General features: G+C 42.1%; 1 protein-coding gene across 8 annotated transcripts in view; it reads left to right on the forward strand.

The window, feature by feature from the left end:
- nav3 (neuron navigator 3) overlaps positions 1 to 22,457 on the forward strand; it is a 399,859-nt gene that overhangs the window by 348,599 nt on the left and 28,803 nt on the right. For 7 of the 8 annotated variants that reach the window (XM_019265607.2, XM_027275946.1, XM_019265602.2 and 4 more), the window contains 8 exons: positions 12,807 to 12,930; positions 14,271 to 14,580; positions 15,818 to 16,544; positions 17,799 to 18,224; positions 19,093 to 19,134; positions 21,052 to 21,209; positions 21,612 to 21,806; positions 22,276 to 22,328. In XM_019265607.2, coding sequence (XP_019121152.1) covers positions 12,807 to 12,930; positions 14,271 to 14,580; positions 15,818 to 16,544; positions 17,799 to 18,224; positions 19,093 to 19,134; positions 21,052 to 21,209; positions 21,612 to 21,806; positions 22,276 to 22,328 — 2,035 coding nt within the window. The remainder of the gene's footprint in view (positions 1 to 12,806; positions 12,931 to 14,270; positions 14,581 to 15,817; positions 16,545 to 17,798; positions 18,225 to 19,092; positions 19,135 to 21,051; positions 21,210 to 21,611; positions 21,807 to 22,275; positions 22,329 to 22,457) is intronic. The other variant, XM_019265609.2, reaches the window with a different exon arrangement.

The following is a 22,457-nucleotide window of genomic DNA, read 5'->3' on the forward strand; positions in this document are numbered from 1 at the left end:
TGGCAGCTGGCTCTGCGTTTTTTTGTTATTTGAAGCTTTGGGGGATTGGAGACAAGTTTGTGTGTGGATGTGCGCTGTGTTGCGGTTGTGTCGTCCATGCTTGACAAAAACAGAGTTTGTTTGTGTGCTTGTCCTGGACTACATTTTGCGTGTGTGTGTGTGTGTGTGTGTGTGTGTGTGTGTGTGTGTGTGCCACCGAGCAGCAGCATCCCGACTGTCACTCCACCTCATGGTGAAGCTGCACGGCTCGTCGGTGCTGCCGTAAGCAGCATGGAGATTTGGAGGAGAAGGTTTTTGCCTTCAATGACAAAGCCAGTCGTTATATAAGTTTCTCTGTAGTTCATCTCTGCCACAAGCGCCACTTAGGAAGAAGATATCCTCTCACGTTGCACCTGTAACTGCAGCACCTTAACGTTTGTGTTTTCTCTCTCTCTCTCTGTGAAGTTTCCTGGCACTTCTCAGTCTCTCTTGTCTTTTTTCAGCCTTTCCATGTTAATGAAGACACACACAGACTAAATTTAGCAAACTGTGCCGGTAATTGAGAGAAGTTTTATCGCCAATTTAAGAACCCAGCTGTGTCTGACTCTGTGTGCGTGTTCATGCAAATGCATGCGTCCTCACTCACACAGGTGCTTGCATACATTTAGATGTTCTCTTAAAAAAATCTGCAGCCCACACAAATACATTAATTAGCCAACTATTCACTCATCAATTCAATCATGGGAAAATGTCCATCTTTTTTTGGTAGCAAAGTTTTCCTGATTTCTTCTTCTCTGGCGTTGCTTTAACTGTGACTTCCATTCTGGATTCTGCTCTCACTGTTTATCATTAATCTGAATATATCTCTTCATTTTCTCCAGGGGAAGTTTGATCTCCCCATTAATTACTATGCTCACTGAATTAATAAGTGAAGTCAAGTTGTTATAGAATGGGCAGTGATGAAATAAAAAGACTTCCTGACCTACTTGTGAGTTTTGAGTCCCACTACTTTCCCATCTAAGCCTCAAATGTCCATAGGTGATCACTGGTTAGGTGTGAACCTCCCATTCAGCTGTGGATGAATCCCCATTTTTGTCCATATTTTTACACAATCTCAGTTTTACATTGTGTTCACACTTTGCATGCTTAAATAACTCCCTAACTATCTCCTCTTTTGAACAAACTGACCTCAACTTTAACTTATTATACTTAAAATATTAGACATCAGAATGTCGTATTGTCTTCTGATTATTTGCATCATGCTTGGAACCAACTTTTTGTGTTAACTTTACGTTTGCTGAGCACTGTTATCATATTGTATTCTGTCACCTTTTCCTGTGAGCCTCTGGCTCTCAGCATGATGAGCTTTGGGCCATATGCCACTCTGACTGTGAACCACAGCTCTGTCTGTCGGCAGGTAATTAATCTGCTAAGACAGTAGTGAAAGACAGCGGTGCTCAGTATGTTAGTGGACGATTATCTCCACATTCATAAAAACTGCATATAAATTATAATTTACAAAGACATAACCTCTAAAAGCCTCTTCATTATATTTGCAGTGTAAGCCACCAGAAATTAACTTTATATTTTAAAGACCATTTAGCGCTTACTCAACACAAAGAGTTCGATTCAAAGTTGCATTTTTAAGAATTACAGTCGTAAACTTTATCTCACGTTGTGAGATTTCATCTTTTCTGTTGTGAGTAATAACTTCTTGTCGTGTCGTGACAGCTCACGCGGTTAAAAACTTTAGTTCAGCATTTTGAGAAAAGAACTTTCTTGACACCACTGAAGGTCGTACACTAAATGTGACACTAGAGCAGCCAGTTATCCTAGCTTAGCATAATGACAGCAAACAGTTTCCCCAGTTCCTCCAGATTGATCTTTTCATCCATCTAACAAGAAGAAAGTAAATTAGTGTGTTTCCCAAACTGTTAAAATATTTAAGCTGAAATTCTAAGCTGAAAGTTAGTTTTTGCCTTAGTAACATTAATGTCTATATGTATATTAAAATACTGGCGTGTTGAAACCTTGTAGAAGAGACTAACTGTAACTGCCTGACCACTTTGTGAATTGTTTATGAGGAAGCACCAGCAGACACTGTTGAATGATAATTCACATGATATTAAATTATAAAAGAGATTCAACTTGATTAAAGACGTCCAAGATGCTGCAATATTCATCTTCTGGCTAACACACACACACACAGACAGAACACAGACAGCAGCAGACACGCAGTGGAAATGTCCCAGGTCATAAAGGTGATCTATGCACCTGAACTCATCATGTTGGACCTGAGGGTGATGAGGCTGAAGGGGTAATGCTGGGTGAGGTCAGACCTGCCTTTCTTTCTCTATGAATCATGACAGGTCCCATATGGTTAAGTTCTAGATCAGTTCACACAGGTCAGTCTCTATACCTGCCGCATTTTGAGTGACTGTATGAAAGTTATTAAGTTGGGGAGAGTGGCTGATATGCAACCTTATGTCTGGATTTTAAAGTGCCATAGATAAATAAAACTGCAACGCCCACTCCCCCAATATCTTTAAATAATGTAACAGAACCATTAATAACTAAAATATCGTGTTATGTAGCCAGGTTTAAACATTAACCTCAAAACTAAACATCCTCATAACTAAACTTATCTCCACTCATCATTTTCAGTCCCTACTTTTCCTCTATTAGTCAACTGTTCCATTCATTTTGTGCATGAGAGGAAGTAGAGGAAAAGTATAATTCTTAAGCATCCTGTTGTATGTCCACAGTTCAGGGAACAGTCAGGAACCTTCATTGCATGTATGATCCTGTCTCATCCTCCATCTTTTTGCATAGCTACAAAATCTTTGAAACAGTTCATACAAACTAGCACAGCCTTTCGGAGGTGACTGCATATGATTTATGGGAAACGGTGACGCTACTAATGATGGCTCATGTGAAAGTGACATAAGAGGGTAATAAGACATTTATATCCCTCCCTGGTGCATAATGCATGTGCTGAAGAGGTCACGCATGTACGACAGCCTGTGTGAGGCCATGTGTTCATTGTTTATTCTTGGTGAGTTTCTTAAGATTTAAGGGGAACAGAGATTCAGTGATGGTGACTCACACTAAGGTGACACTGAAAGGCTGCTATGAGATTTAAAGGCATTTACCTGGAATTATGTGTCCTCCATATAAGGATTATATTTGTGTGCTCCTGAATGTGACAAACCACAAAGCTACATTAGAAGTAATGATGAAAGAGAACAGGAAGGTGTCCTGCAGAACTTAACAGTGCAGTGATGTAGTGCTGTATTAGAAAGAGAGCGATTCCCTCCATTACCCCCAACACTTCCAATACACTCAAGTCTTAACATTGTGGTGAATTCAAACTTTTAATGGAATAACTTTGTCTAGTTAAAAGGCGGTGTGTTTACAGAGGGGAAAGCTGCAGCTTATTTGACTGTTGATGCAGAGCTTATGCCCTCTGAGAATTTACTTGAATTGGGAATTCATTTAAAAGATTGAATTGTCTGCATGTTTTTTTTAAGTCAAAGCATCTCCTTTTGTTATTCAGTTGGCAACAAGCTGTTATATTCATAACTTTGAAAAACATTTGAATTCACCCATGCCAGATTTTTTCCACCCCTCCATGGTCACTCAGGAGTCTTTAGTGTTCCAGTTTTATTACAGTTCTCGTGTGGCTGTAGATAACAGTGAAAGATTTGTCTGCAGTCCTGCTGACGGGTTGAGTCAGTGTCTGTATAGAGTGCTAATGCAGGATAGATTTTAGGATAAATAGACTATTGGGGACTTTAGCTGTGGCTGCGTCAATTCATTTGGTTGAAATTTTTCCAGCATATGACTTCATTCATCATTTGAGCGTCCTAATGACTTTGTGAAGATAAGAATCGACAGAGCTCCTGTCATTGCTAATTCACTTTACTGCCATGGAGCCTGATTCTGTTGTGGATTATGAAAGCGTATTCTCGTTTAATGACGAGTGTTATGGTGTAATTAAGGCAGTCGAACATTTATGAAGCTGCACTGAACCAATTATTGTTTCTCTTTGTTGATCAGTAAACAAAGACCTGTAATGACCCAAAACAAAATATCAGTATATAATTCATAAACCTGTTTATAACCTCACATCATTCATCTTAGAGTCGTTAAACTTTTAGTGCTTAAAAGCCAAGCCAAGATAGATCTTTTATTCAAGTGTCAGGACAGCAGTAGTTAGTTAATCATGACAAGTGTGCCAACTCAGTGTCCCATAGAGACACACTCCTAGCTTATTGATTCTGGACGCACGCCAAGATCACTGGTGGTGGGATTCAAACCTTAGCTGAGGGGCTTGGAAGAGCTGCGACTATGCTCAAGTTGTAAAGCCATGATTCCAGCAGATAAATGTGCCTGAGCTTCTCTTTGGGCACATTTATGGTGCTAGGTTTGGTAGAGTTCAGTGTGTAGGATTTTGTGGCACCCAGCTGTGAAGTTGCAGATTGGATTCACATTGAAAGCATAGTCCATATCTAGATCAGAGATTGGTTTGTCTGTTCTAGGCTACTGTACAAAAATGGTGGTTCAACATGGCAGACTCCATGGAAGAGGACCTGCTCTCACTGTAGATATAAAGGGCTAATGATTTTTATTTTCAGATGATCATACACTAATGGAAACATACTAATACATATTCTGTTACATTCCTGCTAGAAATTAAATTTAAAAAATGAATTCTTTGGAACTTGTAATAGACATGATTGTTTCATCTTGCTGTGAACAGTACGGTGTCCTGTTTGTCCTGATGTCTCCTTTCAGGCCAAAGGAGGAAGTGGTTGGTGGTCCGGCTGGCGTAGAGTTCTGAGCACTTATGTGTGGTGTTTGTTTGCACATTTACCAGCGGTTTGCCAAAGACTTGAACAAACCCCTGCCGGGTTGTATTAGCTCGATGGAAACCCCTCGCTGTCGTATGGCTAAAGATTTTGTTGTTGTCTTTGACTGCATTGCAGTAGGAAGCCTGGATGTCTTTACCAGCCCAGCCGGGCAGCGCTGACGTCCTGCTGTCTGTCATTGTTTGGCAACAGACGCATTTGCAGCCCGTCCCTCCAAGGTCACTCTGTTCCTTTCTTTAATTGAGTTGTGCCGAGCCGAATTGGATTCCACAGTCAATGACAAGTCGGATTACTTTTTGTCAGCATGAAAAAGAGTTTTTTCTTCCTGTGACACAACACCTTAAGATGGTTTGCTTTTCTCTCCCTGTCTCATTTCACAGTGCTCAGTTCATGTTTTGTCCTTGCTGGAAATGACTTTTTTTCCAGGAAGGACAAAACATCAGACAAGAGTTTGATTAAAATGAAAAGACGAATTGGATTGTGACAGAAAATCCAAGAGAAAGAATGAAGCAGGAGGGCTCATACTGTTTGTGTCTCTTGGAAGAGATATCTGGGTGGCATTTGCAATCCTATGACACCAGAACTCAGGAAAATTAAGACTGGGCAGCCCTGTGTGACTGTGAATTAGGATGGCACTGATGAAGAAGAAATTTGAGTTAATGTTCTTGCAGAAATATGACATATAAACCCCAGCATCTCATAATCCTTTCCGTCTTGGTGTGCTGCCCACCTTTAGGCTCCTTTAGTGCCTGAGAGTCATGAATAATGTCCCAACACACGGACTGACTCTTCCGAGCATCTCACGTATTATGTATGAGATCATTTCCAGTCAGAGGCGCTCGGTAAGGACGAGGCACACTCGGCTCTCGTCCAGCTTCCTCCCTGATTTGGCTCGATTCTGCATTGTCATCCTCCTTTAATTAACCCTTAGTAGCCTGCCGCTGAGCGCACGTCTGATTGCCTCTTTGAGGGCTGACAGGCCCATCCTGAATGTGACGAGGAGGAGAAGGAGGGGGAGACGAAGAGAGAGGAGGGAGAGCGAACAGTCAGCAGCAGCAGCAGTGGCAGGGGGTGAAAGTGGAAGAGTGGGGTAGTCTTTTCTTCCTTTGTCTCTTGTTCCCATTTCCTCTCCGGACTCCCAGTCGTCTCTCACAGCTCCTAGCTCCTCTGCCAGGTGGGGTTTTTCCTCCTGTGGTATTAGGCGTGGTAAGGAAACAGACCAAAGTAAAACAGTTCTCTGACAAGACGACAGGCAGCATCCATCCCACGAGAGGTGAGTTGACAGCAAAGCTAGAAACTGTTCTACACACCTCACTCGTGTTTGGAACCTGTAAACAGCTGATCGATGCTGCTTCGTGCTGTGTGTTAGAGTTGAGTCAGACTGTCTAGTTTGTCCTGATAGGACGGCTCTTTGTGCGTTCCATCAGAGTTAAGGAGAAAGTCAGCATATTGCCAGCTTTGGCAGCCGACAAAAAGGCAAAGGAAGATGAGTAAAGTCATTTGTGAGGATGTCTTGGTGTTTTCTCATGTGTAATTGCAAAAGCTCAGCGGAATTAACTCGGATTATGCTGCAAGCAAACGAGGATGAGTCCTTTGCATTTACATTAAAGAGCCCGGCTCTATGTGTGTGTGTGTGTGTGTGTGTGTGTGTGTGTGTGTGTGTGTGTGTGTGTGTGTGTGTGTGTGTGTGTGTGGGAGGGAGAAACGGTGCATTTCAAAGTTTTTGTGTGTGTCAGATAGTTGTCATGGACCATGGTGGTTGGAAAAAGAAGTCTTTGTTGTGTTTTTTCTATTCTCCTCTCTGTGATTCATTTTGATACCTGAAGCCAGGTCATTCATTCATTTGATTAATCAGTTGTCTTTTTCTTTTTTAAACTAACTTACATGCTGTTGCAGAAGCATTTTGATGATTTGTGATGTTAATTATTATAATGTGGGTGTGGTAAAGTCATTGTAGACTCATAGGTCCATGGAAAATGTGGACATTTAAGACGACTTCAGTTTCCACAATATGATCATCACTCACAAACTGGCAGTGAAGAAATCAAATAATATTAGAGACAGACTGACATGAATTTCAATTTCAGTCTCATGATTAATATTACAAACACAATAAGGTGTTTGTTTTGGCTTTCATTAGACCTCAATATGGGCTTTAGTTTAGAGGTGATATCTCTATTGTAAATATTTATTCATTTAGAAATCAGTTAACACTTTCAACCTCCCATTTACTGCCAGTCAGGGAGCAGCAAAACTGAGTTGTTTGTTTGTACTCTAACACTAACTGATCAAAGCATGAGGAAACAAACTGTGTTTCTTTACTTTTAATTGCTGTCAGATGAGAACTATTTCTTTTTTTTTCTTTTTTTTATCTAGCATCCAACATATTTTCCAATTAACCACAGGATCTTAATGGGATTTATAAGACAGACGTTTTCAGCCGAGATGAATGAGGACGCGTGAGACATAAGCCATTTATGAATACAAACTGGTCCCAGTGTCTTCAAATGTCATCACGTGAGGGTCCATGTCCATGTGAGGGTTTGTTATATAAGAGGAAGTGTTTCTCATCTGTAGACATCCCACCTTCACTTTCTTCAACACTGTTCCCCCTAAATATTTATCAATCCCCTTATCAAATTCTCATTTGTCTTCATGATATAGTGTAATCACCAGTGTTATCCTTTGTTCATGCTGCTAATGGCATTTTCTCTTCTGGACAGTTGAAACAACAAGCCCTAGTGTGTTGAATATTGCATAAGATAATGTTTGCATGGTTGAGTGAAGCCACAGCAGTGCTTTCACAGCTAAATGCTGCTACATAGCAGGCAAAAATCAAGTATTTACAGTAGAAACCAGGAAGAAATAAAAACATTTGGGAGGGCAGACATCCATTTCCAGCCTCTTTTCTCAGCTGAACTCTCTTCTTCACACCTGACAGCTGCCTTTTGCTCATGAGCAGTTTGACTCGAGCTTTTTGGGGATGTGTGCTTTGCTAAAGGCATCTCGGCAGCATCTCAAGGAAGTAAGACGAGACTTGGCCCACTGAGATTTCACCAACAGGTCCAGGGTTTTGAAAAACAGGTCATATCTTTTTATAGCACTAGTTATCATACAATTCCATACTGCCCCTGCAACACTCACACTGACAAAAGGTTGCACTATGTAGGGCATCGCAGTTTCAGGCAGCACAGTTGTGTTTGTTCACTGAACAGAACCATCACAAGGGAAATGCAGTGTGTTTTCTGATTGATTGTGAGGGGGAGACTATGACTTGTTTTGCGCCATCTGCCCATTTCCTCGCTTATGAAACATGGGAGAGAAGCCAATATCCTCCACAGCAGTTCTCCTCTCAAGCTTTCTGCTCTGTACATTGTTGCTCATTGTTAATTTAAGAAGTTGTGACACAAAGTCCGACTCACCCGCCCTCGCTGTAGGGTTATTGAGTTCGGCTGTGCCATTTTTAAGGATTCTGCCCCCCACCCTCCTCCCTGCAGGAAAAGTGGTGACGTGCATGTGAAAGTGTTCAGGTCTGAGGGGAGGAGGAGCATGGATAACCACAGTTCTGTTCTGTCAGAGCTATTGGAGCTGATCCAGGGAGTCGGCCCGATGAAATATTCAGCCCGTTACAGTCAGGTGGGCTCTCAGGAGAAGATGTGCCGTATTTTTGTTGCCTCTTTGTTTCCTTTTTGTTTTATCAACCCTTTATACCAGAAAAAAAAAAACACAGAGCACGGACGCTCTTCTTCAGTAGTCCCCAGTTTCCCATTCATACCAACAAAACACAGTCATCTATTACTGTTCGTTGAGCAGCTCCACCAGAGCACTGCACTAGTACAATAATGATGTTTTTCTCTGCCTTATCTGCAGGTTTATAGGGATGATGATCAATAACAATGAGTCAACTATGACCTCACTGTGTGTGGCTGTATCTGCCTTTCATCATTTGTTGATCTTTCTCTAGTTCACATCAGCAAAGGTTGGTGGAAACAGTAAATGCACTTAATGGGAGATAGAAACATGAATAAGTTGTAACATAACAAACATTTAACTCTCATGACTGATCGGCTGTTTCCACTCTGACAGTCTCCTCATGGCTCTATAATACATCCATGATGGCTCCACACAGATCTGATGTAACCTTCCTCCCATTAATACTCAAATGTCATATTTCGTTCATGTTTTTGTCAAGGGCAACAAGGCATCTTGTCTTTTATGATGTGACATGTTTTGGGTGGGTATGATATTTTTATCTTGTCTGCTTTTAGTTTTCTAGTCCGGTACTTCTTTACACTCTAATATATCTTAAATTCCTTAACATTCCTGGTTGATTTTTTTTTTACTTGTGGTTTGCTGGTGGCAACAGGAAGTGTGGTGTTTAATACTACAGGTCCCAGAATTCTGGGAACAGCACACACTCAGTGAGAATTGTGTGAATAATCTGCTTTTTTTAAGCATACGATGAGCAATCACAGTATGATTTTATGATGTACAAGTCACAGTAAACAATATTTAAAACTGATCCACTGTGAAAATGTCTGCCGTCTTGACACATTGGCATGTGACTTTCTTCCAGATAATCTGTCTATTGTTTGCCTTTTCATTCAGCAAGTTGCTTTTGCTTTTTATTGTCTTCCATTGTACTAACTCAGTTTGTTTATGTGGTTTTACTTCTAGACTTACATTTACAGAAGAGAATGCAAAAGCTAAAGGGCATCTTTACTTTGTGATTATGACTCAAAGAGCTATTCACTGTGACTCATTATGCTAATTAAGTAAGAATTACCACAAAACTAGTTTTAATCATATTACACACAGTTCAGACTAATTCCCCAGAGTTTCAATATTGTATTAGTGAGACCACCCTGGGAGGAAAGAGCGATATGTCGCAGCCAGAGGAAACTCTGCAAGATTATTTTCTTATGTTTAGATAAGAACTGGAAGTCAATGAGCTTCTTCACAGCCATCTGCCTTTGCGTTCTCATATGATGATGTTAGACTCTATGACTAATCATCCTCTCATTGCACATTGTATTACCCAGCACTTCATGTTATCACGGTCAGTGTGTCTCAGAAATTAAGAATGATGTGGAAAAGGAGATCACTTTCAAAGAAGCTTGGATGATATTTTCCTCTGCCAAGGAGGTTTTCAGTGCTGTTGTCTGTGTGTCTGTCAGCAGGGAAGAAACTACAGGAGGGTGTAGCATGGGCCAAGGAAGAACCTATTACATTTTGGAGCAGATCCAAATCACAGGGCAGATACACAAATTATTTTTCACTTTTATTAACGTTACAAGATCAGTTGCAATACAGACATACTGTATGGAGCGGTCGCACTTGCATATTTGCATATGACAGAAGACTGCACTCGTGGCCTTAGCAGAGAGGTCTGCACTCTCTGAGTGCCCTTCTAGTTGAGATGTGCAATTAGGCATAAGGAGTAATCAGCAGTCGTAAAAGACCATCTGTTACTTTGATCTCTCTGAAATTTCCTCTCTTCATCTCAATCTCAGAAACTATATTTTGACTCTAAATAAATATACATAGAGACAAGCTTTTCTGTATGTCTGCTGGTGGAGTTTTGGAGAGCAGCCAAGTCACTTTGGACTGATTCATTTTGTTGAGCATTAGATTTTGGCTCCATCTGCCCCTGTTGTCTGTCACGCACTGAAGGCTGGTCTCAGAGGAAGCCACTGAGTGCACTGCAAGTCCCCCGTCACTTCTGGGGCAAAACTTAAAGAGCCCACCCAGCACCAACCGCACATTTAACCTTGACACACAGTTATATTCTTCAACCTGCCAATGTCCTCTTAGAAGCAGCCAGCTGCTGTCAGATGATGCTGCCCTCAACTCAAAACAAAGCCACGTTATCAGCCAAGACAGGCTTAAGTGCAGATGAGAAGAAATAATTAAAGGGAAACAAGCCAGGCATGTTTCAAAGCCATCGATTTCCACTGCCTTTGTTTGTAAAAGCCTTGTGTGTGCAGAAACACACTTCTTCAAACCCTCAGTTTTATCTTCTCTTTGATATCAGAGCTCCACTTGCAGCCTCTTTTTTATTAAAAGGGCTGCAGTAAAGCTGTAGATACACAACGGGAAAGCTCAGATTGACTGCAAGGATGCTATTTTTTTCTTTATTTGACAATCTACTCTGTGCTTCAAACATCCATCTCTGAGGCAATTTTCCAGTAATGGCTTTGAACTGATGAAAATCACAAAATCACAAACGACTTATAGAAATGGGATGTTTCAGCCTAAAATTCTGCATATTCTGAACATACACAGCCGTAATATTCCATCCTGAAACAAAGCCTGCAGTTTGAGTCTGCACACTCTAGTTAAGGACTGTCAGATTTTAGCTGTGAAGATAAATGCTGCTCATTCTAAATCTGTCAAAAGAGCAAATCAATTGCTCGCTGCACCACTGGACAACTGGGTTGCAAGGTATCTGCTCTGCACCTCATCCATTACAAACCTTTTACAGGTGTCAGGTGAATATAACCCATCCTTAAAGTAGGATCCAGCAGCAGCCCTTTACCTCTCCACAGAGACAGGTTTACGATCGCGATATTGTTTCTCTGAACACACCGTTTAATAAAAGGATGTTATAGCTAATGAATGGCATGCATGCTTTAAGCATAACAACTCTTCTGGTTATTGATTTTCTGAACAAACTTTAGAAAATCAATAATGCCATTATCATTCTGTGGGCAGCTCCCGTACACGTCCGCACATCTGCAGCTCACCCACATTTCCCTTCCTCCTTTGTGAGCCTTTTAAAAAATGACTCATTATTCTCTCATTTTCAGCATGCCTTCGGGTTCCATCCTTGTCTGCCATGAATTATAGATGGCGAGCCTGAATTGATTTGGAGAAAAAAAGTGTAATTAGCTTCTGGAACTTGTTTCAGATTTTTATTTTAAAAGAGTACTTTCAAATTCCGGGCGTGTTTGGGATCAGTCAGGCGGAAAACTCACATCAAAGTCCTTCAGGATCTGTTGGTGAAGGAAATAGTCGGCAAAACTCCTTGTTATCTGTCACTGTGGTGCCGATCACAGTGTGGTTCTGTCATTTTGTTAATATTGACTGGCTGTGTGTGTACTGTGAGATCCTTCTAGATTTTAATGAAACTTGAGCATGTTTGATCAGATTTAACATGCAGATTAAGGAAAGAGTCTGACACACACACACACACACACACACACACACACACATATAAACACATTTAGAGACGAGTCTTGTTATGTTGGCATGGAAACCAATTAGAGGACAATGCACTGTACACGTGTTCATGAGCTGTCATGTCCCATTTGTATGTGTGTGTGTGTGTGTGTGTGTGTGTGAGAGAGAGAGAGAGATAGAGAGAAAGAGAGAGAAGAGCAGAGCTAATATTTTATTACTGAAGGTGATTTATTGTGTCTGATAGCTGAAAATTGGTTTGCAGATTAGAGAAACATATTGCTGTGGTTTTTCAGGGCTGTAATTCTGTTGTAATTAAACTGTGTGTGTGTGTGTGTGTGTGCGTGTGTGTGTGTGTGTGTGTGTGTGTGTGTGTTTGTGTGATAGCTGTGTGTGTGTGTAAATGATCACTGTTCGATCCATGCGCTCCTCATTTCGGGGGCTCTTGGTGTCTGTCAGTCTTCACAACAGTTAAATAATGACATACTAATGAAGATCCTTTTATTCCTCCACACACTCACACAGTTAATGAGAAGCTTAACAATTAACAAGCCCTTCCCTCCTTTTTTTCTCAAAAAAAAAAGAACTCAAGAAGATGATGATGGCAGATTGAGTGTAGGCAGTATGCTTGTCAGTAAAGTACTGGAGGGCCAAAAGAATATTATTCTTCCTCCTGTTTCCTACCACTGCCATGTTTACTCCTTACACTACAAGACTCTGAATCAAACCTGGATGACGACCTTGCTGACCTCTGTTCTTCCTCCTCTCCTCCTGCAGTTGGGATGACAGCAGCTCAGTGAGCAGTGGCCTGAGCGACACATTGGACAACATCAGCACTGATGATCTGAACACACCGGCCTACTCCGCTGTCAGCTCATCACGCAAAAGCAAGGGAGCGCAGGTAAGCACTAACGAGTAACCCAAACCTTCAGTATGTGGGATCAGTCCCATCAATCAAAGCTGTACTGTTTTACTAATTAAGAAAAGGTAGTGTGCTAACATGCTACATTAAACATTATACACACTAAACATGAGCATATTAACTTCCACTGTGTCTATGTATAGGCTCACAGAGCCACTAGCATGGCAGTAGTCTCTCAGTCTTGTTGCCTCTACAGTGGCTTGTAGGTAGAGCTGTGTAGTGATTTTCCTCCAAGCTGGGACTTATTTTTTTGCCATATTCATTTATTTAAAGGTCCAGTCCACCGTTTAAAGGGGCACTCCACAGATTTCACTCATTAAGTTCAGTTTACTCACTCTGAGGAGCTGTATTCAGTCTGTGAAAACGCTTGTTTAATGTCTTCTGTGGAGTCAAGTGGGAGCTCTCAAAAGTTTGACATTTCAACAGTGTCTCAGTTTGGATTTGAGACTTTTTACAAACACAAAGTCTACTTATTGGTGTGGAGGGTTTAATGAAAATACTACTGAGTTGCATAACAGGAAATGTACATGGGTAGTGTTTTTTGTCATTTTGACCATTCTTTTTTTAATCTGTCTCTTCTGAGTCACTCAACTTAATTACGGTGTAATACTAAATGCTAAATTACCGGGGTACCAGTTTGAAACTAAAAGAAAATAATCACTAAAATATGGAGGTGACTAAATGTGTTCTTCAAATGAGTTATAAGCATGTTGGTTTAGCATTGAATCAAGGTCAGTCTGTATGTCAGCTCTGAAATCACAGCTGAGGGAATTAATTGCAGACTGAAGGCCACTGCTCAGCTTCTGTTGTATTCTGCCAAGTATCTTTAGCCCCTCATGAAAAACTCAACAGACCGGGCTCTTAAGAGACTCTAGTGTTGCTAGGGAGACTGGCCATCTGTCAAGGTAGGCTAGTTATCGCTGCTGTGCGTGTGGGTGTGTTTGTATGCATCCCAAAAGAGGATTTGGACATGGGTGATTCCAAAGATAGCTATGACTTCACACATGAACACACCCCCCTGCTCTGTTTGTGCAGGGAAGGTGTAGCATGTTTTAGATTATTATTATTATAAACTACTTACTTCCAGTGTGACAAGAACTAAACTAGCTAACTTATATCCCCTCTGTTTTGCTTTTTACTGTCAGCTTTGCACTTTTATTACACAGCACTGCAGGTGCTCAGCAGGTACTATTTTTAATTCCCCCACCAGTGCATATTAGGACACTGAGATTTTAGGAACCCACAGATTTCATTGTTTTACTGAACCATCTATTAATCTTTCTGTGCTTTCTCTGACACCCACCACCACCACCCACCAGTCCCAGAGAGGAAGCAGGTCCAAGCATGCAGAGCAGGAAGTGAGCAGCAGCTGGGCCGGAGCTGAGGACCTGAAGAAGGTGGAGGAGGAACTGGACGCAAGCATGGACCCCAGCAGCGGCTCGTCCCGCTGGAAGCCTTCATCATCCTCCTCTTCCTCTCAAGCCCAGGGTCAGTACGAGGAGGCCGGCCAAAAGGCCGCCGCACTGGCACAGATGTCCCAGACGGGCTCGTGGAGGAGGGGCATGACTGCCCAGGTGGGCATCACACCACCCAGGTCAAAGGGTACTTCTGCCCCCCTGAAATCACCAGGTAGGACCTGCAACACATTCTGTATCTTTTGACAAACATAATGTAGTTAATTTGATCAACACAAGACGCATCAGTGAAAAAGAGATGATTCTCTGAAGGTTAAAAAAATGTTCATATGATGATACAGGTACTGAAGCAAAGCAGAAAAGCTGTTTTTTGTTGTGTGGACCTTTATAATCAAATATTACACCATGTCGGACATTAATGAGATAATCAGTTCCAGCTGCATTGTTTTATTCAGATGGAAGTGTATAAAAATTGGATTAGCGATAAAACAAAAGTAGAAACAGAAATGTATTTTTTCAGTCAACCATGGTGATAAAAGAAGACGCTTTACCTCATCATGTACAAACATCTACGTGTTTAATTTAAAAGAGAATTACTCGTGGTGCCTTTGAGCTTGTTTTCCTTTCAGATAAAAGAAAGTTGGTTTATTTATTACCCATTAACAAGCGTGCATTCATTATTATCTTATGTTCTGTTTATGTCTGTTTGAAACTGTATCAAAACAGTTCATCATTGTGAACATCCACCTTTTCAGCACCTCATCTGTTATGGAGAGCTTAATCCAACCTAGAGAGACCTAAACTATCAATACAACAGACGATGAGCGTTTTGATCAGCTCTATAATGACCCTTCATGGTTCGAATGAATTGAGATCCTTTAATGATCAAATCTTTTTTACAGCAGACATTTTATTTATCATTGCAGGAAGAGCACAGGTGTTACTAATACATTATCGATGGCTCTGTTTGCTTCACGTGTCCCAGTGAGTCATGACAGTGTCACACACACAATACCAGGACCCTGACGTTAAATGGAATTCAGCCATCATTAATTTTATTATATGACCTCGTGCTTCCCTCTGTGACCTGTCGGAATCTCTTTAGTGGTTTATACTAGTATTGATTTTGGAAGCACGTGAGTTATGAACAGATTGCAGCAGATTTATTGCCTCTGCCTGAAAACTGATGATTTGATGATTCTCTTCCCTGATACCTGCGCTCAGAGACTTTGCAGTTGCTCTTAAATTTTCAGTCCACTCAGCAAGTCCGGCAGCTTTGTTTTAGATAACTATTGGTTTTTCACTGCAGCTGGCTGTTGGCATAAATGTACAGTAATTTTGCTTTTCCTGCTCCGTGGCCCCACAGGTGATAAAAACAAATGCTGGGCCAAGAATCTGCTGAGGAAAAAGTTTTTGTATTTGTGCTAATAAGTGTTTATGCAAATTGGCAGGCAAAACTGATGATGCTAAGGCCTCAGAGAAGGGCAAGGCACCTTCCAAGACTTCAGCTAGCATCCAGCGCTCACCTTCAGATGCTGGGAAGAGTAGTGGAGATGAAGGTAAGAAACCTCCTTCTGGCATCGCACGCCCACCAACCACTGGTTCTTTTGGATACAAGAAGATCCCGGGTCCCACTGGTGCCCTAATCACCTCCAGTGGTGCAACGCTCACCAGCGGCTCAGCCACCCTGGGCAAGGCACCCAAATCCTCAGCTGCCCTTGGAAAAGGCACAGGCATCGGCGGCGTGCGTAAGACCAGTCTGGATGGCTCACAGCCCCAGGATGATGGCGTTCTGCTCAGCTGCAGCGGCTCCAAAGTGACCCTGCAGTACCGCTCCCTACCCAGGCCGGCCAAATCCTCCAGCGGGGTGGCAGCAGGACGCAGCGGGCATCGCTCCAGCTCCAGCAGCATTGACTCAAACGTCAGTGGCAAGTCAGCAGGAGGGGCAGCTACACAAGCGGGTGCCAAACGCAGGGATGGGAAAATGGGCTCCGACCGCTCCAGTCCTATCACCATTAACCAGACAGACAAGGAGAAAGTGGCAGTGTCAGACCAGGACACGGCAGCAGGACTATCGACCTCCCCCAAGTCCAGCCCCACCTCCACTTCAGCAGGCCAATCAGGCCTCAGGCAGCCGGGATCCAAGTACCCCGACATTGCTTCTCCTACGTTCCGCAGGTCAGAAACATGAAACACGCTTCCAGCTTCTGTTCTGTCTTTGTCCCTCACCTTGTGTGTTTCTACGTGAATCAAGCATCTCATTACATATCTCTTAATTATCAGCAATATGGGATGTTTAAGCAGCAAGCATGGCTTTAGGTCCACTATACGTTTACGTCTTACTGGATAAAGATTCAGACAATGTCATCGACACATCTATTTCAGAATTTAAGGGTGTTTTCATTCATTATGATGAACTGATGTTTTTGCTGCTCCGTTCAGGCTGTTCCTCAGTTGTCTCCCAGATAGGGGCATTTATCGAAGATGTCTAACTCTCACCATGGCTGAAAAATACTCTGTCATATCTATCAATTTTAGATATGTTTGGATGCACAAAATGAATATAAGACACTTAATAAATCATATTTCAGCGCCTTCATAGAAAAATTGATTGAGTGATCTTTCTTAGCTGTACAGCCGAGGGGTGCCATTAGGCAGATTGTTCCCTGGTGTAGGTGATAAGCCACTGCAGATGAAATGTCTTTACCCCGAAGATGAAGGTCTGGTGGCTTGTCATTCAGGTCAGGCAAATCTTAAAACTTAGTGGTCTTGATCTGAGCAGACAGAAGACAGGAGTTTCTCCGCGCGCCAGCGTGTGACTCATTAGAAGCATGCGTTCGACAGGCGCGTCCAAACATCTGTCCCATCCGATCTGTCAAGCCGACTCGTTTCATTTGCATGTCTTCAAGCTTTTTTTTTTCTTTTTTTTTCTCTCAAGAGAGCATCACCTATGTATTATATGTGGTTGCGGATAAACTGGGACAGGCGCAGTATGAGTAGCAGACTGTCTGAGCATATGTGGGAGGCAAACAGAGTAGAGTGGCCTAACAGATTAGGTTATTTAAAGTCAGAGGGTTGAAACGGGCAAAGCTGTGAAAGCAGATGTGTCGATGTAAATTACTCTGAGTTCATAGCTGAAACGAGGTAGAGTTTGCTGCGAGGGATAAATGTACACGCTCAGTCTTCTATCTGTGTTACAGTGGGGATGTTTGAGTAACTGTTTTTCCCTCTAACACACTGATCCTTGAGTTTCTTGATGCGTGTGACCAATGCAGTTTCATATGTAATATACATTAGCTAACCTCAATGTAATCTACTGTCTCTACCCCAAAGTATATCAAAATCCTTAATTTTCCAGTATGGATCTTACAGATGCTCACCACTAGTCCTTTGAGCATTTCTAAATGACTGCACCCACCTCTCTACCCCCAGATTGTTTGGCACCAAAGCCAGCAGCAAGGCCAGCTCTCCGGGCACGCCCGAATCTGGCAAGTGCCCCTCAATACTGGGCAGCCCCCACGGCACACTGGCAAGGCAGGCCAGTCTGGACTCACCCTCCTCTGGTACGGGGAGCCTGGGCAGCGCCGGCGGCCTAAGTGGTGGCAGCAGCCCGCTGTACGGTAAAACCCCAGACCTGTGCACTGACTCCCCGGCCTCCAGTCCGGCCTCTGGCCTCTCCCTGCCCTCCAACGCTCGGCCCTGGCCTGCCTGTAGCTCATCAGCTGGCAGCAAGGACACACTGAGCTGCCAAAGCATGACCAGTCTGCACACCAGCTCTGAGTCCATTGATCTGCCGTTGGGCCACCACGGGCCCAAGGTCACACGAACCGGCAGTGTCAAGTCCACCCTGTCTGAGGGGTGAGTAACAGAGAATACGATTGGGCTGAATCGTATTCATTGTTTCATTTGAGACCAGAGACTAAAAGTTTATCTCCCTACTCCCTACAATGCAGAGGAAGAATAAGTAATAATGATAATAATTAGAATTTAAAAATTAAGAATAAGAATGACAATAAAAAGAAAAAAAACAATCTAGCACACAGTTTGGTTGCATTGAAGTTTCTTTTTCTGGTGTAGATTTGAAAAAAATTCAGTTCAGTACATACTGCATTTATATAGCTCAGTTTGGTCACAAGTGAATTAGTCCTATTGTATCACATCATATAGTTAATGACTAATAGTTTCCTAGATTAAACCTTTTACTACTCACTGACCCAACTGACCTGCCAACTATTCAGAGATAGTCTCTTGCATTGACCTGATCTTAGTGTTTCTGGAGTCATCATTAAAGACATAAAAAAGACCAAACCTAACCCTACCACAATCAAGACAGTATTATTTGTGGGTAATGACAATCAGTAAATTGAAATCATTTCAGACGCTCATTCCCATGAGATGTCTTTATCAGGGTGTTTCCATTTTCCACACACTGTGCATGCAATACATCACAGAACATAGAATCCCTTACTAGTTCAGCTGTATGTCTCAAAAATGAAACAATTGATTAAAAAATTTGCCTTTGTTTATTGTCTATTGTGCTGTGATGCATTAGTAATGTCTTTTTTATCTCCATTGTGTATTTGTGTGTGTGTGTGTGTGTGTGTGTGTGTGTGTGTGTGTCAAAAGTCAAGTTTGAGAAATGTGGCCAAAGTCTTTTTCTCATGTATCAAAAGAACAGATATTTTCTGGCATTCATCTAATTCACTCATCCTCTGTGTTTTAACAGCATGCCTCTTGACAGAAACACGCTTCCCAAAAAGGGACTGAGGTACAACACATCTGCAGCCAGATCCCATTCTCTGTTCTTATTTTATTCACTCACATACAGTCAATCATAAGTGTGCATTTGCATGAAAATAATCATTCTGATATCAAGCATAATTTCTATGTTGATGTACATGTGGCATGGTGCGGCACCATTTATAGCAGTGATTCCCAACCAGGTACCTGTCACCCACTTAAAATAGTTAGCCTAAGGTACTGGATAAACTCTTAAAATATTTAGCTTTAAGTAACAAATACAGTAAGAATACAGAACAGTTAGTTAAAAAATGTCTAGCTCTTGCTCTTATAGGATTTTGATGCATTAATTGCCCAGCGCTTTGGACAAAAGCATCTGCCAAATGAACGTAATATGAATGTCATGGACAAACAGTTCAAAAAGTTAAAGTGTTGAAATAGACAGATGTTGATCAAAGGGTTTTTTGAATTCATCTGACAGGACTGTGGGTGTAAAACTGACCCCCCAAAAAAGGCTGGGAACCACTGAAGTATAGATTAGCAAATGATGTGATTATCTCATGCAGCATTCACACTGCACGGCCAAATTTCTTCACACATCAGACTAGTTGTGGAGTTGTGAAGTTCTCATATTTTCCAGCACATTTTGGTCATCCAGTTAACTAAACTGGGTGCAAACTAAAGTGAGTTAACTAAAATGACTTCCCAAACCATAATGAAGTCACAGTTTCTTTTTTATCTTTTACCTGTTGTTTCCTGTAGTCCAGATGAGATTATAACTCTTTAAGTGAGCTGAAATATTTTGCTGCAGTGTGAACGATGCCTTGAATGATCAAGCAAGAATGCCGCTGTCCGTCTGTTTGTCTGTCTGCTACTCTTTGTGTATCCTCATCAGAATCTCATCTCATGCACTGTTAGAAATGCGACAAACACAGCCGCCATGACAGAGCAGTTCTTCCTCAGCTCACCAAAATGGACTATACCTCCTGATAACATTTTCTCTGTTAGCCGAGGGGGAGAAGTAGAATGAATACCTTGAATTTAGTTGGGACTAAAGGGACTGAGACAGAAATACCATAACCCATTCATCACAGTGGCACAACCTCTACAGGGAACAACCTCTCTAGCCAATTATACAGTACTGCTGCAGAGGGGTTGGATGGGTCATGCTGGTTTTACACCATTCTTTCATTTCAATGGCATATGGTGCTCAAGCTCTTTTTTGGCTTAAAAGCATCTGATCTTATACAACACTTTATGCCTGCAGTGTTTTTCTCTTAGCAGTCTGTTCACATCTTGTCTAATCTTAAGCTTTCATACAAGACTAATAATTGCCCACTTTATTTAAATAAACAAGCACGTCAGTCCATCTTAAAGGCATTTTGTTAGCATTAAGTACTAAGTCAAATACTGACCCTTGGATTTTTCAGTCAGTTCCATTTCAACTCCAGAGAGGAGCGAATGCTGCTGTGTCACACCATTCAACACACTCTTAGACATCCAATCCCTGGTGGAAGCACAGGCATGGGGGACTGGAGCAGGGTCAGATGTGACAAGCGTAGTAATGGGGGCGTTGGATGGAAGACGGCGCTGAAAAGGGATGAGTGGAAACTCAATTATCATCCTCAGAGGATTAAATATGGCCGATTGTCATGCCTGCGATAAGGGGGCCTTCTGTTGCTGAGCCACTTTGGAGCTGTGGAGAGAAGAGATGAGCAGCAGTGTTAGTGTGTTTGGCAGCTTTGAGCCAAAGCAGTGTGTGCATATATGACGATGTGTAGATGCATGTGAACATCTGGGTGGTGTGGCTGCATGTTCTTTTTTACCATTTGCTCACATGCTTCTATTCTGTAGCTCAGCACTCATTTCATCACTAACAGAACTACTAAGACTTCCAAATGTGTCTCTTTTTGCCGTTAGTTTACTGTGTCTTTGTGGGCTTCAGGTACCCTCCATCCTCCCGACAAACATCCCATGAGGAAGGGAAGGAGTGGTTAAGGTCCCATTCAACAGGGGGACTTCAGGATACAGGCAGCCAGTCTCCACTGTCTCCTCCTGGAGCTTCCTGCACCACTACTGGAAAATACCACTATTCCAACCTGCGTGAGTCTAAACAAATGCACTGCAACTGTAGCACATCTGGAATAGACGGCTGAGTTATAGTATGACCATAGGTAGTAAATATCCATCTCTTTATTTAAAGACTTTTAAAGACATCTTGTGGTGTAGTTGCTGATCTCAGCCTCTTTGCCTCACGCTCTCCTTCATCCTTTTCTTGACATCTTAAAGGCCCATCTAGCACCAGTGTTTGGTTTGTCCATTCTAGGCTGCTGTAGAAACATGGAGGTTCAATATGGCAAATTCCATGTAAAAGGACCTGCAGCATCTGTAGATAAGGCTCATTTTAACACCACAAACATGTAACAATTCTAATTTTCAGGTGATTATACCCCAATGAAAACATAAAAAACACACTGATCTGTGTTTTTATGTTCCTCTGCGCAGTGAGCCCCACTAACATCAGCCAGTATAACCTGCCACCAGGCAGCAGCAGCATGAGCCGCTCCAACAGTATCCCTGCCCAGGACTCCTTTGACCTGTACGGAGAGGGTCACCCACTGGGTGGCAGCGCAACATCCCTGGAGGACAGAACACGGGCCATCAGCCGCTCTGGCTCCTTCAGGGACAGCACTGACGAAGGTAGGAAACGCTGTAAATGAACTGTGTTCCAAAAATGACCTCCCTACTAAGAAGCTATTAGAAACAGTTTTAAGTCCACATTCACACGTCGGTCATCAGGTTTTTAATACCAGATTTAATTGACTCTTTCGCTGTGTGTTCACACTGTGAGTGACTCGGCTGCTGCTTTGCACTATTCTCTGATCTTTTTGTGGGTGATGTAAGAGGCTGTGATTGCATCCATAGAGGTCAGAGGTCAGCTTTTTAAAAGAGTAAATCAGGTTTTTTTCACTGCCTTATTACAATCGCATCATCCCTATGAGTTACCATAGCGATCAAGTGCGATCAGTCAGATGTGTAATCATGAATAAATAAGAAAGCCTCATGGTCAGATTCATTAGAAAAGGTAGAATATTGTATGGTATGGTGAGTATTTTACTAATCCTTGTAATGCGTGATCAAACTTATTATACTCCTTCTATGCTTACAGTCCACGGCTCTTCATTGTCTCTGGTCTCCAGCACATCTTCACTGTACTCTGCGGTGAGTAGCTTACCAGCTTTTCTTCTTAAATTTACAGCTCTTCAGGATTAGTGTAGAAGTGCTTTAATTGTAAAACTATTAAATCATGGTGTAAAGTCATTGTTAAAGCTGCTATAACAATAAATCAAA

The sequence above is a fragment of the Larimichthys crocea genome, unplaced genomic scaffold, assembly GCF_000972845.2.
Source record: "Larimichthys crocea isolate SSNF unplaced genomic scaffold, L_crocea_2.0 scaffold268, whole genome shotgun sequence".
Lineage (NCBI taxonomy): Eukaryota > Metazoa > Chordata > Actinopteri > Sciaenidae > Larimichthys > Larimichthys crocea.